The sequence below is a fragment of the Perna viridis genome, chromosome 6 (assembly GCF_037379345.1).
Source record: "Perna viridis isolate PV_CMFRI_1.1 ecotype Kerala chromosome 6, ASM3737934v1, whole genome shotgun sequence".
NCBI classification, from domain to species: domain Eukaryota; kingdom Metazoa; phylum Mollusca; class Bivalvia; order Mytilida; family Mytilidae; genus Perna; species Perna viridis.
Window position 1 is genome coordinate 36,833,943 of NC_142450.1, and position 17,069 is coordinate 36,851,011.

The following is a 17,069-nucleotide window of genomic DNA, read 5'->3' on the forward strand; positions in this document are numbered from 1 at the left end:
CATAGCATGATAATCAATTACATAGTATTTTAGTACCAATCCATATAAAATTCAGTAACTGCAAATGGTGAAGGTAATTCATGGTGCACAAAAAAACACCTAACAAACCATGTTTTTCCAACCTACATGTGCTGTATTTCTATGTAATCATAGTCCTAATAACATACATATCTGTATTTTTGAGAAAACCATGCATTTATCCCCCACTTAAATCATTCAAATTAAGAAAATCAATATCAATAACTCCTCCAAAGTACCAATTTCATGTACAGTCCATATAATTTTGTACCAAGTATGCAATAACCGAGTAGCAAACTTAGACTGGTTATGTAGCTGTTTCTATGTAAGGAATAGTGAATTTAGAGGGTTTCTACCTCCTGAGGTTTTAGCACTGGACACAGTGGTTGTACTTTGAGGCAATCAGTCTGCTAAATTTTCAAAACAGGCATTATTTAATGTATCAATGGTTAATTTTTCAAAAACTCCAATGTTGTTATAGTGTGCACATATTGTGGTTATGGAAGCTTCTGATTCTCATTTAAAATGTGTGAATTTGTTTTTCCTTCAAGTTTTCCCAGTTTACATGTAATTTAGTCAATAAAAGGCTAATTTTAGTACAGAAGATAACTGTAATTGTGATATTGCATGTTAAGTTTCTTTACTGAATAATTAGATAAAATTAATTCTTGAGGGAAATGATCAAATCGGAATATAGGACTTAATCTATACTACATGTATGTCAAAGTATATAAAAAGCTATTGCTCTATAAACAAGATAAAGTTATGTATGTCTTAACCCTACCAACTATTGAAAAGAGTATTTTAAAATATATCAATTATTATTATGATGTGCTGATCATGATAACTAAGTCTTGAAGGGTCTTGCTATTATCAACCCCTCGGAATTAGTGTATACTGGTATTTATCTATTCTAAACAAATGGTCTGAATTTGTTCTATTTTCGGTCTCACAAAAAATTGTAAGCATAAAATTTATTGTCAATAATGCTATTTTCTGATGTGACGTCAAAGCTTACAACTAATTCTTTCTTAAATTGATAGCTGCATTTAATTCATTTACTGATGTGATTGTTCTTGTACTGTATAATTAATTTTATAAAATACTGCTATTGTAGTCAAGATATAATCATAGGGTAAATGCTATTGCTAAGTCTGGTGTACAAAAATGTACTACTACTGAAAATTTACATGTATTTTCTGAAACTCAATTATTCAGGGTTTTGGAAGGCAATGGGCCATGACCATTTGCTCTTTCTGTCAGAGAATGTCCCCTTCACAAAAAAGAAATCTACATAGTTTGTTAACAAATGGCCCTTCAAATTTTGAATATCTTAGAAAAAACCTGAAAATGGCCCATTCTCAAAATGTCCTTCCCAACCCCTGTTTATTGATAATAAAACCAATGTTTTGTTAATACAAATTTCAAATACTTCCGAGATGAAAATGAAACCATAAAATTTGAATTTACATAATTTCTGACGTAACTAAACTATTGGAAAAAAATTTAAAATAATTGATGTTTGATAAAACCATTACCTTTATTATTGTTTGTACGAGAGTAATTTTATCATAATAGTTTTACCAATACTAAAAACACCTGCCTCAAATTTTATGTTGAGATAAATTGCTTAAGAAAGTATATGGTTTCAATATGATGTCACTATTTACTATGTAGTAAGTTTAAAATGTAATTGTACATAAAAATATATTGGAGGTAGGAACAATTAAAACAAATAGTTCTCTTCGTTATTTACTGGTAAATGTATCTTAACTGTACCATTTCTGGCTTGTTTTCATTTGTTTTTAAACTGTAAACTTTCAACCTTAACAATCAAGGACCATCTAGTTTATAAACCTTGCATATTTAACAAAGTAGGAGGTGATTTTTTTTGTTATAGAATTTATAAGTTTTTATATGTATTTCAAATACACTTCTATGTAATATTAATTTTTCTTTTGAATTTCAGTGACAGTAGGCTACCAAGTCGTAAGGATGCTTCTGAAGTCAAGGTAAGGAAAAGAAGTTAGATTGAGTTTTCTACATTTTTGTCATAAATAAAAGTCATGCTTACTTTCAACTACCTGGTATGAACCTTACATCAATAAGTCTAATTCTTATTTAATATACATGTAAATCACACCCATAGACCAATACTGAAACTCGGATGAACCCCATAAATCTAAGCACCTCTACCCTTGATGTCAGTCTATGTATTTTTTAAAGATCATATAAAATGCAAACCAACTTGTTTTCAAGGATACTTATTTTCGTGTTCCTGGATGTCAATTTGATTTCGTTACTATTTATTTTTGCAACCAATGCTCTATAAAACATGTTTTTAAAAAATGAAGGGACTTATTCATGGCACTTTCTTTTCATGATTTCTTTTTGCCTGTTGAATAGGTAAAGATGATTCACTCACAAAAATAATAATATGATAATTAATTGGAAAGAGTGAATAACCAAAATATGATCTTGAGGGCCAAAGATTTATTGAGTGAGCGGAACTTGTAATGTGCATGAGTTTAATCCTAATGCGTTCTTGGCACAAGTAGTCTTATTTTGGTAATTAACATAATTGATTATCCTATTTATCATATAGATTTCCTCGATTTTTTCCTAAATTTTTAATTTTGTGAACAGGGGATTGATATTCGTGTTGTGATGTTTCGGTGGGAGAAAGGTTGAGAGTGAAATTATAGAATTTATTTCACAGTGTGAATTATCAAAAAATTTTACACAGGGAACATTTGGTAAAGCACTGCTATATATATATAAGTTGATTTACAGTACTCATATGCTTACACATCATAGGTGTTTACATTTATAGATTCTTCTTGATTCTACAAACTTTGACCACTAATGACAGATTGGGAATCTCCCCATACCACTTAAAAATCACAAAAATCTGGAGTTTACAAATATTTTTCATAAAGTATGGCAACAAAAAAAAAAGGTTGTCATAAAGTTGCATGAACAGGACTGATACATTATTCCTCATCTAACTATTTGTCCATCCAAGTTTGGTTTCTACAAACTGGTTACACTATGTAAAATTGAAGCTCAATTAGTAAAATTTTGGGTTTATATAAATACTTTCCAAGAGTTTGTTTTGTGCTTTTGTAATGATTTCATTGTTTTATGTCTGGTGCTGTATTGGGATAAACTTTTATGAAGAAATAGACTTAATTATATTCAGTTAGCTAGATCTACAAAAGACCAGATAAAAAAAAACTTAAATGAAACATCTTTTTAACTTCTAAACTAGAGGGCTGCTAAAATTTAACCTCATTTTTTGAAAAAATGCACGAATTGTGTGCTACATGATAATAATGTAATATCCAACAAATCCAAATTTGTGTGAGTACAGGTTTGGTATTAAAAGAATCAGAACACTAGGAGTCCATTTAATGCTGTACTCAGTTGTTGACAGCATGGTGTCCAAAACTCTTTATACTGAATGTAGGTCCCTGTTTTCTGTGTCTTCCAGCTCGGATTGCAGCCCTCTTGTTATTGTTATCCAAGTTATTAGCACTGTAGAAGTATTAATTTTCACAGTGGACTGAAAAGTGCAAAAGAAAGGATCTTCAAAATTGATTTTTAATACTATAAAATGCTTATCATGTTTCAAAATGATGAATTGATACCCACAAACATGTTCACTGGACATAATCCTAGAAAAATTTACAACCAACAAATTTAATGCCTTTACAGTATTTGGTAGAATTTTCTGTGAATGTTCAAAGTTTGTGACAACATTTTGGGTGATTAATAAATGGAAGTGTGTAAATAACAATAAGTTTGGAAGCTTTTGGAAAAAAAGTACAACTTTTTAATTTTTAAATTATTGTTTCATAAAAATGAATCACTTTTAAATAGTGATTTGATTTCAGTTATTTGTTTACCTACTCTTTGCTTGTTAGATATTTTATTCCAATAAACATTGTTGTTTTGTAGGCTAAAGAAGTTGAAGTAGAGAGAGTAAAAAAATGGCTGAAGATGATGAAGGGCTGGAAGAAATATTATCCTGGGGAAAAGGTATGCTTTTGATATTGAATGAATTACAACAAATCTTAAAATGTTTGTTTTGAAATTATTTAAGTAAATGATTTGATGAAATTTAATGAAATAAACTTCCTTAGGAAATAAAAATGAAGTAGTGATAATTTTATAATTTTATGAAATTAAATAGATACAAAATTTTTGGTAGTAGGTGGTAGGAATCATATTTGATGTTGATGGTGGTGTGAAAATAGATAACTTATACAGACTTGTGTTGGTGATTAATTTATTATACATACACTTCACTTAAAAAACGAGATTGATTAAACTTTTACATGTGTTTAGAAAGATATCTTAAATCTGGGGCTCTAATTTATTTTTACAGTTAACGAGAAGGGTATATAAAGGTATACCTGACAGTGTACGTGGAGAAGTTTGGTCCCGTTTACTGGAAATCAACAAAGTCAAGGCAGAACAGAATGGTGTATATGATGTTAGTTCTGGTTTATTTCATAGAAAATCTTTTTCAATCCTATACATGAAATTACTTTTTTCTATCTATTCTTGGACATTGTTTCAACAAAACACCTGAAAACTTTTAGATTGTGGCATGTATGTTATTTGATATACTCCAGATTGTGTTGGATATTATAATGAGAATAGGTATGGTGTATATGTCAAAGAGACAATAACTCACTGGGATGAAAATGTCAGCCCAGGGCTACCTATTGGTCTTTAGTGAACAACAATGAAACCCTCACATCACAGGGCAGGCTGCAGCTGGTCCCAAAACATCATTATACACAGGTACAGCGAAAGAGTTGCCCCTATATACTCAACTAACATAAAATAAATGAAAGGTGAGAACGAAACAAGACATTCAGAGGCCAGGTGCAGAAATGTGGCGGGTTAAAGTACTTTGGTGTGATCACAACTTCCCCCCTTTAAAATCTTGCCACTGTGGAAAAAAATATTCCACATTAAACACACCAAGAAATCAGTAAATCACTTCAAAAAGGTCAAAGTCCCTTGTTAATACTGTATGCATACTCAGTTGGCAAAAAATAAATGTTCTGTTATAAAAATCCAACAAAACATTCTGAGAAATGCATTTTTTTATAAGAACAAACATTTTGTATTTCATGTATAGGGATAATCCAAAAATCTATCATAATTACACATTTTCTAAAGTCCCTTTATATCAGTTGAAATGCATTTTGAACCTTAGTAAACAGGAAATCTGTCTCAACTGAACCAGTTTTGAAAATACAGTTTAGACATATTAAACTTTAGAACCAATATATGATAATCTTTTATAAGATCATTAGAACGATTCATATATATACTAGACAAGTTCCATACACTGGTTCAATCTATACACATGCTAGACAAGTTCCATACACTGGTTCAGTCTATACACATACTAGACAAGTTCCATACACTGGTTCAGTTTATACACATACTAGACAAGTTCCATACACTGGTTCAATCTATGTGATTAGATTTGGGTTATTCTTTCCATTTACTGTGAAAGTACTTATATTTGTGGGTATCAATTTTTGTGGTTTACTGGAAAAGCACAAGTTTGTAGATTATTGAATGGTTTTGATGATACTGTCTCACAATTTAAAGTAAACACTCCTTTTGGTATGGAATCAAATTTCGTGGTTTACCTTACTCACACAATCCATGAAAACTAGTACTCCACAAATAATTGTACTTTCACAGTAATTATCCATATTATTATACACTGAAATTTGTTTGGTCTGACTGATATCTTGAATCCATTCATACGAGCTGCTTTTCCTGAAGGACCAATTTAAATTGGATATCTGCTTTATACCCATGTACCCATCTGTTCAAAAGTAGTAGCTTGACTGTAGTTGTACTTGTTACAATTAGATTCTCATGTTCTTTTCATTTTCAGAAAATGAAGAAACGTGCGAGAGCCAAGTCACCTGACATTAGACAGATAGATCTCGACATTAACCGTACTTACAGAAACCATATTATGTATAGACAGAGATATGGTGTCAAGTAAGTATACACAATTCAATGGATAAGTTTTATCGGAAGATTCAGCACCCCATACTCTTCTTTTAAGAAGTTTTTTTTTTTTTTACTTATTTTATTAAAAAATAAAAGCCAAAAAGAAATCTGTTTATAATTAATTTACTGCAAATATGTTGTATAAGGTAAAACTTTAAGATCACTGGGCATTCTTACTTTAATTCTTTATATGAACAATGACAATATCTTTGAGGCTGACCACAACAGTTTCAGTTATTCAAAATAAAAGCTTTTTATGTATATGTCTGCAATGGAATAGAAATTGGACACAAAATGTTAAGGCTGTGTGGTCTTCTATATAAGTGCATGGATGTCTATGAAATAGAACTAAGAGTTGGGAAGGCAAGGGCTATGGGCCATGTGCCCTTTCTGGCTGGAAATAGTCCTTAGTTTTAAAAGAAAACTATACAAATGACCCTTTCAGATTATAAATATCTTTGAAAAATCCTGAAAATTGCCCCTTCTCAAAATGTCATTCACAACTACTGCTAAGAACCAAAAGATTCTTGGACAGTACAAATGTTACGAATGGCTTTGGGAATGTCCCAGTGGTTTGGAATGAAGGGAATTTAGCCTGTACTATCAGTATTTGACAGATTTTAATAACACTTGATTTAATTTCAGGCAGCAAGCTTTGTTTCATGTTTTAGCTGCTTACTCTATGTACAATACAGAAGTGGGTTACTGCCAAGGAATGTCAGAGATTGCTGCTTTACTTCTCATGTATTTAAATGAAGAGGTATGTTACTGTATGTTATTTCGGTTTTGGTCAGGAAATTAAATTTCATATCCCAGGAAACAAACTTGGATTGGTATAAACTTTGCACTAATAAGATGTTGTCTGTAACTCCTCATTTATTACTTCTTTATTCTCATAAAACTTAATGTAGTGTTAAATCATTATATAAAGATGTACATATTACTGAAAAAATTGCTAATATTGAGTTCTGTAAAATATATATTAATCAACTTGCACATTTCTCCTTTCTGTTTAACAATATTATCTGCATTGGCTCTTTATTACTCATTATTCACATGTAACTTCATGCAAATTGAAGAGGAATTTTGGCTAAGGCAAATTTTGTGAAAAATCTAGAAATAGACTTAGTGAATTGTATAGTTTGCTGTCCAACACAACATTGTCTTCCTATATACACTCACTGGATTTTAATGTATATTTTATAGTGTTTGGTTGCTGTATGAAGGCGTGCATAATTGTCAGAAAATGTCTGTACTTAAAAAAGTCTTTGTGGTTATTAATTTAACTTCCATGTCTTATAAAACGAAGTTAAGAGAAATTTTTGCAACAGAGATATCCATTAAAAAAATCCTTTGACAAAAATTTGATATATACCAAACAATAAAACAGATCAAATGCTGTAAGTAGAATTTAAAAGCCCCCTTGGGAAATGAAAGCACTTTTGGTCCAAACAAGTATTATTTTAAGTACCATTCTGTGTAAGAATCAGGCAATGGGTGGCACATCATATTTCTCAATTTGATCTTTTTTGCCTCAAATACATTCAACACATCTAGAAAACAACTGGGCAGCTACTTAAATTTATGCTGAAGCATTGAAGATGTAGGTATTTTTTGACAGCTTATATAAGGAAAAAGTTCAGGAAAATTTTCCCACCATTTTTCCACAGTGCATTTTAACTAAATTTGACCTATCAGTATCTTAATAAGGCAAACTTTTCAAACACTTGGACAGTAATTTCTTGAGGTTATGAGGTAAAAATACTTGGATTATGCAATAAAATGCCTGTGTATTCTTTCTTCATGTGCCACACCTTATACACATTTTGCCTGATTCTTAGACAGAGAAGTACTTAACAGTCTATCTACCAGATGCATTGACAGAGCAAAATCCTCTGTTCTACAAACATCCTTGCCAAGTTTCATATTGTTTTGGCTAGTATGATTAAGTAGGAACAGTCCTTTCCTTCAAAATTCTCAACTACTAGCCCGAATAATAGAGGATGATATAGGATTCAACTACCCTGAACCAGAAAAGTACACATTACTTCACTGGCCTGAATCACTAGCTAAGGGCTTTGGGCTAGTGGCTTACACAGCCAAATGTGCCACATATGATAATCATACCATGATAATGATAATGTGAAAAACATACGATTATCATATGATTATCATATGGTGCTCGATTTATATGATAATCATATGTTTCAGTATACATATGATTATGTAGATTTTGAGAATAATCTGTAAAACATGATTATCATATGGTGGCCGATTTATATGTTAATCATATGATGCAAACCATATGATTCTCATGTGTGGCACATTTGCCTGTGTAATGTGAACACTAGGAATATAAAGATGTGTAAATGTGAAGACTGTTTTTTATTTTACAGGATGCATTTTGGGCTTTGTCTCAGCTGTTTTGTCAGAAGAGATATGGCTTGCATGGTATGTTGTTACTGAATTGTAATGAAAATGTTCATAGAAGTCTATTCATTTGTTGATGGGGTTTGCTTTGTAGTAATTTTGCCATAACTTTATTAGATGAAATGTTGATCATACAGAATACTATCAAAATTCTAATATCATAACAAATGATTATTTTTGCATATAATCAGCTTGTACCTGTTAGTAACAGTTCCTAAACACTTGTCATTATTTCTCATGCTTTAAAAAGAGAATAATCTGTAAAGTAGTAGGAGACTTTCTGAATTTTCAGAGAATAGTTTTTTTTTTTTTAATCTCAAGAATGATATAGTGTTATAATATGAATGTTCATATTTTAGGAATGTTTATGCCTGGTTTCCCAAAACTGTTGCGATACCAGGAACACCATGACAATATACTCAGGAAATTTCTTCCAAAGTTAAAAAAATTTATGGTAAGTTACAGCTTCAGGGTTAAAAAATTTCAACCATCAAAGAACAAAAATCTGTCTTCTCTTCAAAATGTGCCCTTGATTTTTATTTTGGGTGTGTAATATATAATTACAACATTAGGTGATTAATTATATCATTGTATTGTTAGGAGTGATGATAGCATCACTGTATAATATGCTCAATATGTATATCCTTTATATATCATAACTTTGATTTAATGATAACACCTCTATCCTCAAGCAACTATTTATCAAGATTGAAATATAAAGAAAATACAGGTAATTGAATCTGACATGAAAACAAACTTGAACGAGAACGGCTTGTATTAGAATTTTGTAAATATTGATGATATAAAAAGAAAAAAATTTTCTAAACTGAACAAAATAGAAACATGGGGAACCCGACATCTAAAATTCATTTTAAAAAATGTTTCCATGCATTTTGAACCCATACAAATTAAACACACGTCTAAATGGGAAAAAAAATGTTTAAGTGTAAAAGTGGTTTGGTTTATACAGGTCTAACTGTACAGTTTATTTGTTTACAGGATAGAAATGATATCTATACAAGTTTATATACTATAAAGTGGTACTTACAGTGCTTCCTGGACAGGGTAAGGTTTTTGTCTCAGCCTGGTTTCATAACAGTAGCTCAAATTGAGAACTTCCTCAAATCCAGTGTTTTTCCTCAAATCTCTAATTTCAAGTGAATTTTAGTTGAGGAAAGATTTGAGGAAAATTTCCATTCAAGATTTTTTATGAATCCAGGCACTAGTCTGATAATCTACAGATTGGAAAACTTTTGCAGGAATGTGATTTTTCAAGGGATTTACTGATTCACACCTTTTACAAATCCAGATTTATATGCTATGTCAGTTGAAATGGTTGCTAGTGAAACTTTGCTTTATATTTTTTAAAATGAAGGAAAGGGTGAATTAAGTAGTAAGATGTTTTATATGACAATAGTTGTTTGCATTATAAGTTCACAGTGTTCACACATGGACAGGTACAATGTTTCATTAATTGAAAATTGTTATTGTTTGTTTTCGTACATGATGGGGCATGTGGCATATTGTGAGTGCTACTGTGTATGTGTGTATGTGATTTTTATGGAATATAATATAACTTTTCTAAAACATAACGTTTAATAGTTTTTTTAAAACAGCTGATACACATAGGAATGTTTTGTATGTATGTTTACGTGATTAGGTAGCCACACAAGCCACGCCCATTAAGTTGTGTGCTGCTCATATAGCAATGGAAAAACCAGCCACAGTTGTGGCCGCAAAGCCTTTTAAGGGTGTCATATTAGAATTAATAACAATTTACGAAGTATTCTCATGCATTGGTTCTGTTAATTGATGCTTAAGCTGTATTTGGAGCATTAATACATTTTAAGTAAAAAATTTGTTTAACTTTAAATTATAGGTTCCTTTCACTCTGACGCTAAGATTTTATGATGTATTTATGTTGGAAGGAGACAAACTATTGTGTGCCACAGCATATACTATACTCAAACTCCACAAAAGTAAGTTTTTATCATCCTGTTTAGAAAGAATTAACATTTTTTCCATTAGTAAACAATTTCAATGAAAAAAAACTGACCGTAAATTTCATGATGCCAACATTCTTACTCTAAATCACTTACTACATTTTCTTAAGGGAGATAACACTTATTTGTATTCAGTGTTGATTCTGTTTCAAGTCTGATTGGCATCCAATACCTTACCTATTAAATTGTTTATCCTGGGGTCTAATTTCCATTGCATATTGATTGTAAAACTTTAGTATCTAATCCACTAGTGATAATTTAAGATATTTATTTTTGATCCTGTACTTTAGAAAATTTATAGAAGTTACTGAAAATTTGTGTTTTGTACCAGAACTGTTAACATTACTCCCTATTATAAGTAAGTGTTTTCTATCCCACATGTCTTTAGGAAACATATTTGATTTGAAATAGTGCTATAGAATTCCTAACTTCATTAATCTTTGGAAAGTGAAATTTAGGCAAATAAAGTTATATTTAGTTTCACAGGTTTGTATATATTGAGGAAGTGAAGCGTCATGCCAAAATTTCCTGTAACAAGCAGAAAATTACTTAAATTTTTGAGCATTGGAACAATTAAAAGTTCATGAGGAGACTACCTTAAGGATGCAATATTGATTTATGATACTGATAATGATATTCTTACCACCTAATTGTCTTTTAGAATTCAATTATTAATACCAAATTTTATTCTAAAAAAATAATTGCTGTTTTTCTTTTGTAGAAAAAAATAAGAGAGATTAAACCATTTTCAGATAATAGTAATGATTTACTATACCACAGTTTAGTTTACATAAGTGCAATATTATGTGCATGAATCTCTAGAATTTCTTAAGTTAAATTATCATGGGTGTATACTAAATTGCATCTAATAGTAACAAAATATACTAAAGTTCAGGAATATTATAACACTACAAATTTTGTTCTTTCTGGGAAAGAAAAACACAGTATATGGAGTTAACAGAATCTTGATATACCATGTACACAACTGAGATGAAAATATTACTGATAAAAATATTTCTGATTTTAGGAAGAATAGTGAGATTAAGTATGGAGAATGCAGTAGCATATCTTCAGTCTGGTTTGGAGAAAGACTTTGGCTATGAAGATGATGCTGTTTTAGACCAGTTGCAAGTTGCAGTGGAAGAACTTACAAAAGCTAAAATGTTATTAGCTCCTAAACCTAAAGTAAATGAAGAGCCAACATTGCCATTTGGATTGGAAATTGAGCCAAGTATCGAGCAAAAAATTAAGGGCCGTAACCCACAAAATGCAGATGAACATTTTAAAAGAAACCCTCACAAGGGGAAGTCTGGTTTTCTACGGAAGAGAGGTTTGTCAAATTCTTTCACTCCAGAATTAGGTCGAGCTGATACATCTTCTATGCAGTCTAGTCAACTATCATTCGATGATCAATCTTCATATTATGATACTGCTGCCAATTCTCGGTTGTCACTTGCTGATTACAATGCAAAATTATCCATGCAAAGTTCAAGGACATCTTATGCAGGTGATTCAGATATTGGAGAGGAAATAAGATACACACCTGTCAATGATCAAGATGTTTCTCCAACGACTGCAAACTACAGCCAGAACTCTCATGAAACCACTGTTGAAAATATTGCTGAATTAAATGGACAAATGACTTCCTCTATTCACTCTGACTATGACAACATGGAAACTGTAGATATGAACCCAAACCATATGGAAGTTGTTGAAATTCATCCGCATGTTGACAGTAGCCCTTACCATTGTCGTGACACTGATATGGACCACCAGGTTCAAGTGGCTAACCATGTAAATACAAGCCCTAGTAGATTTGTAACTGAGATTCATGTACCTGCTAGTAAATCTGAGGGCTATATACCTGTGCTACATGGTGAGTGGCCTAACCAGAATGAGGATGATGAGTTGAACTCTCAAACAATTTTCTCACGGGGAGATGCAATAATAGATGATAAGAATATGAGCAATGGTGTTTATGTGGAAAAATACAGTAATGGTTACCTCAGCACCAAGTCGCAAAGCTGGCATTCAGAAATGTCTACATTTTCTGTAGTACAGCAGTCAAACCATTAGCTCAATAATTGTATAGATTAGATATGTGTACTAGTTCAACTAATTCTGTATTTTTAATTACTCCAGTGTTGTTATATTAGGTTATCCAGTTTGAATTAAATATAATTTTTTGGTAGCCAGGAGTTGAATGTCAAGGGATAATTTATTGTTCCTAATGAAAAGAAACTTGATTAATGTCTTTACAATAAAATATTTCTTGATTTGGATAATTGACAAATTTGTGAAACAAAATGACAGTTTGGATCCTGTATTTTTTTCCCAATTTTTTGTAAGAAGGTTGAACCAACATTTAAAGAAATGAATCATTTAAAAAGCCATAAGGCATTAATTTTGGAAAAAAGTCGTAAGTGTGAACTTGACCCTATGTAATGATGTCTCAACAGAAAATAACCCTGTGACATTATAACTCATGATCAATTTTACACTTATGGCTTTTTGTGAAATTGGCTAAATATTTTTGTTTACCGTTTTTTTACATGTACATGTGAGATGTGAAATTAGATTCCCACAAGTATTTCCAGTTATGCTCTTATCAATCCCAAATGACCATTTCCATTTTCGATTTTAAATTTTGGAGATTGGTGTTTTTTTCTGTTTAAAAATTTTCTTAGAAATGGTTAGTAGATGGGATTTAAGGTCGCCACCTTTCAATTATCTGACTTGCTTAAAAGATTACATAGGAGTAGACAATTGGATGAGTGCTTAAGGTTTTTATCTTATATTTTTGAAAGTTTTCTTTAAATTTGCCCCAAGTATCATAGATTGACATTAATTCCTGTAAACTTTTAAAGTGCTATTTAGGTATCTCTGTGTATAAGTTCTGTTTATTACTAATTACTAGTTATTCACTGGATTTAATCATTATTGTAACTTTAAAGTGAACAAATACTAGCAATGCCTCTCATCATTACAATTACAAAGACTACATGTTAAACAATCTCTGTATAAAATGCTCTCTAGTCCAAAATTTTGACTTAATTATGTTATAGGTATATGATTTAATGTTGAGTCAGTTCCTGAAATGTAAACTGATTATTGTTTACATTAAGGCTAGGTTTATTATCATTAATGTAAGCAAGCTAGTAATGAAAACAAACATAGGTCCTTACAATTTATGTTACCTTAGGTATTAAGTTTTAAACGTATTTATACAGTTTATAATACCATTGTAAATAGAAATCATGTGTGAATTCCCTTGTGATAATATAGATGATAAAACCATGTCAACGATTGGAGGAAACAACCATAAGATATATGTGCCAATTATTTACCAGTATATTAGCATTTGAAATATATGTATTTGTTCCATTGTTTTCACTTTAAAGTAATTACACATTATGTTATTTAATGTATATTCTTCCACTGAGAAACCGGTTTATGCAAACTATCATGACTTGTACCCTTTTGTTTGACATGACTTTGTCTCTCACTTTTTCATGTTTACCATTTTCTGAACCAATACCATGTTGCTTGGCTTAGGGATCTCCATCCAATATATCTCAGATCAGTTTTTTACAGACTATTTCTCCTTCAGATTTATATCTGACTTGGCGTGGGTTTCATAAAAAACTTCAAAGAATTTCCTCAAGTCCTGTGTCTTCCCTCAAATCTTCAATTTCAACTTATCTGATTTGCTGAAATTTGAGTTGAGGAAGAGTTTGAGGAAAATGTTAATTTGAGATGCTTTGTAAAACTGGATTCAGTTTTTCTCTCCATTATGCAGGCCATTTCCTTCAGTAATGCAGTGCTGTGTATTTGCACCTGAACTGGATATATTCAGTAGTTCTTATTTCTATATTACATAGTATGTTAGATATATTGAATAGCAAAAGACTAACAATATGCAAATATGCAATTTTTCAAAAATTTTTTGTCATATAAATTATGTGTCTTCTTTGAAAAGGACATAGAGAAATAAATGATGTCTCAATTTCCTTCCTGTATGGTATTTTTAACATTTCTAACTTTTATAATGTGTTTCTTGAAAAGCTGAAAAAATAGATAACTAATGATAGTATTTCTCTCTGCTAAGATAATAGCTGTTCAGTTAATTAAGCAACCCAATTAAATTAAGTCTTTAATTTTAGAAAAAAAGAGTTATAAGTGCATATACATTTCTTTTTTGTTGTCAATTTTTACAGCCCATTTCTATTTGGAGAAGAAAGTAAAAACTTGCTTCAAGCTACATAAATACCAATACATTCTTAAACACAATCACAAACTAACTAGCTGATTTCTGGCAGCAGGTAGTACATCTGATATGCAGTGTTTTCTTGATTGATTTTTTGCATATTATCTGTTGTGTGTTTCTGTCCTAACTTAATGGTTGTGACTATGTTTTCCTAACCTCTTTTTTTGTTGTTGTATTCATGCATTGTCATTATATGTTACAGATATTTAGTTTATAAATATTTGTACTGATTTAAAAAAAAAGTCTGATTAATTAACACAGCCAATGTAATCAGAATGTACATAGAATAGACTTCACCAATTTCTATAAATGAATGCTTTGTAAACCTCTTTTTGTTATTGTATTAGCTGTAATGATTTGACTGGCTGAAAGTAAATTATTGAATTGTACCTTGAAATTGACAAATTGAGAACCCACACAGTGTTTTTCCTTGGTTTTTGGCTTGTGACACAGTTGTCTTAGTACATGTACAGTCTAAATGGAACTACATTTTCAATACTGTAAAATGTGAAATTCTTGCAGCAGTTTTAGTTTTGTTATTTTCACACCAAGATCTGTAAAACTAAAATTAAATTGTTGCAAATATTTTCTTTGAAGAACATAATACAGTTTGATGCACAATAATGAATTTAAAACTGCTTGAAAGCAGGTTTATAGCAGAAACATTGAAAAAAAAAGACAGCACAAAAATTCCCTGATTTTCAGTACTCATTAAGTTCTTAGCATTACACATCACAGTGCTATAGTGGTAGGGGGCAATCTCTCTGTTATGTCTGAAATTGATCATTAAACATAATGTGCACTAGTGAATAGAAATTCTTTAAACTTACAGGTAGTTGAAATAACTATAAGTGTGTACATCAGAGTAGAAAATATGTAGTAATTTTTTTTAAGAGTCTTAAGAATTTGCTTGTATGCAATACAATGAATTCTTTATTTATATGTATGTCAACATAGGTTGGGAAACCAATTTCAAAAATTGTATTTAGTTAAAATGAATGCTTGAGTTTCATTTCTGAAGCAATAATTCTTAGGTTGATAGTAAAATACTCTACAAATTTCACTTACTACATCAAAAATAGAAAAAGATGTAATAATATTTGTTGCTATAATGTTAACTGTTTTGTATTTTGACTATGTGTTCAAATACATGATAAAAATGGCTAATTGGTGCTGGCTATTGTAAAACATTGTAAATTCAAAAACTGTTGTTAATCTGCAGTTTTAGACCAATATTTATCAATTGATATATTTAGAAGAGTGTCATTGTTTAAAACCATTCTTCAAATCTGAGTTACAATATTATGTAATGGCAGTTGTTCATTTTCACATTATGTTATAACAATAGTTTTTGAATTTACAGTTATAACTTAGTGTTTAGGTACAGCGAATTGCATATCATTTAATATCTGATTTTAAAACGTTTTATGTGTGTTGTCATCATAAACAATAAAAGACTTGAATAAAACAAGGAGCAACTTAAATGCATGTGTTAAATGTTTCGTTATTTTTTTTTTCTACCATATTATGGAATAATAAATATTTGTGTTACTACCACTTTCAAAACAAAATTAGCTACTACTTGTCTCTGTGGAATCCTGCCATACATAAAAGTAATGTGCATATAAAGCTATCTATCAATCAGAAGACACACCTAGAATTTTATTGCTATTGCAGTCATTTCTGTAACAATTGGCTTTTCACATTTCAATTCATTCTATGATGCAAGTTCTGTTATTTGGTCTTCAAAGCTGAAAGTGAATTCTTGTAGAAGTTATTTGGTACACTATCTTTGGTGTTTTTGACTGAAAAACAAGTAAATGCTTTTTTTCTGAAATCAATTCAGTGTATATACTTAAATGTTAGTTTTAATAGTGTTAACTTCTTTGTTGAAGTATTTCATAGTAATCAGTTTCTGATTAATTAAATAGCTAGATTATAATATCATTGTAACTCTTTAAAATACTCTAAAATCAATAACAAATTGTCTGTCTATTTTGTGGAAATCTCAGATGAATTATAGTACTTTATAGGAACTTCTAATCAGCTTTTGACAGTGAAAAGAAATTGAAACTTGTTGTTAAGAAAAATAACACAAAAATAATTTGTTCAGCAACAATTTCTAGGGCTTATAGAATTGCAGTTTACTGTGTAGTTGGAAAGAATTTTAGTTACTGCTAATTGTCTCTATAAAAAGATTTTTAATTTGAATTGAAGATTTCTTATTGTGCAGAATTATTGGTTTTCAGTGATATTGTTTATATTTTGGATCACATATGTTTAAATAATTTTTTTAA

At 30.4% G+C, this 17,069-nt stretch overlaps 1 protein-coding gene across 2 annotated transcripts in view; it reads left to right on the forward strand.

Annotated features, from left to right (window-relative positions):
- The window catches only part of LOC148614779 (USP6 N-terminal-like protein), a 28,239-nt gene extending 11,983 nt beyond the window's left edge, over window positions 1-16,256 (forward strand). For both annotated transcript variants that reach the window (XM_088589140.1, XM_088589141.1), the window contains 10 exons: window positions 1,988-2,030; window positions 3,979-4,059; window positions 4,409-4,516; window positions 5,951-6,060; window positions 6,718-6,832; window positions 8,469-8,523; window positions 8,862-8,956; window positions 9,502-9,567; window positions 10,382-10,481; window positions 11,533-16,256. In XM_088589140.1, coding sequence (XP_088445266.1) covers window positions 1,988-2,030; window positions 3,979-4,059; window positions 4,409-4,516; window positions 5,951-6,060; window positions 6,718-6,832; window positions 8,469-8,523; window positions 8,862-8,956; window positions 9,502-9,567; window positions 10,382-10,481; window positions 11,533-12,581 — 1,822 coding nt within the window. In that variant the 3' untranslated portion in view covers window positions 12,582-16,256. The remainder of the gene's footprint in view (window positions 1-1,987; window positions 2,031-3,978; window positions 4,060-4,408; window positions 4,517-5,950; window positions 6,061-6,717; window positions 6,833-8,468; window positions 8,524-8,861; window positions 8,957-9,501; window positions 9,568-10,381; window positions 10,482-11,532) is intronic.
- Window positions 16,257-17,069: the final 813 nt, after the last annotated feature.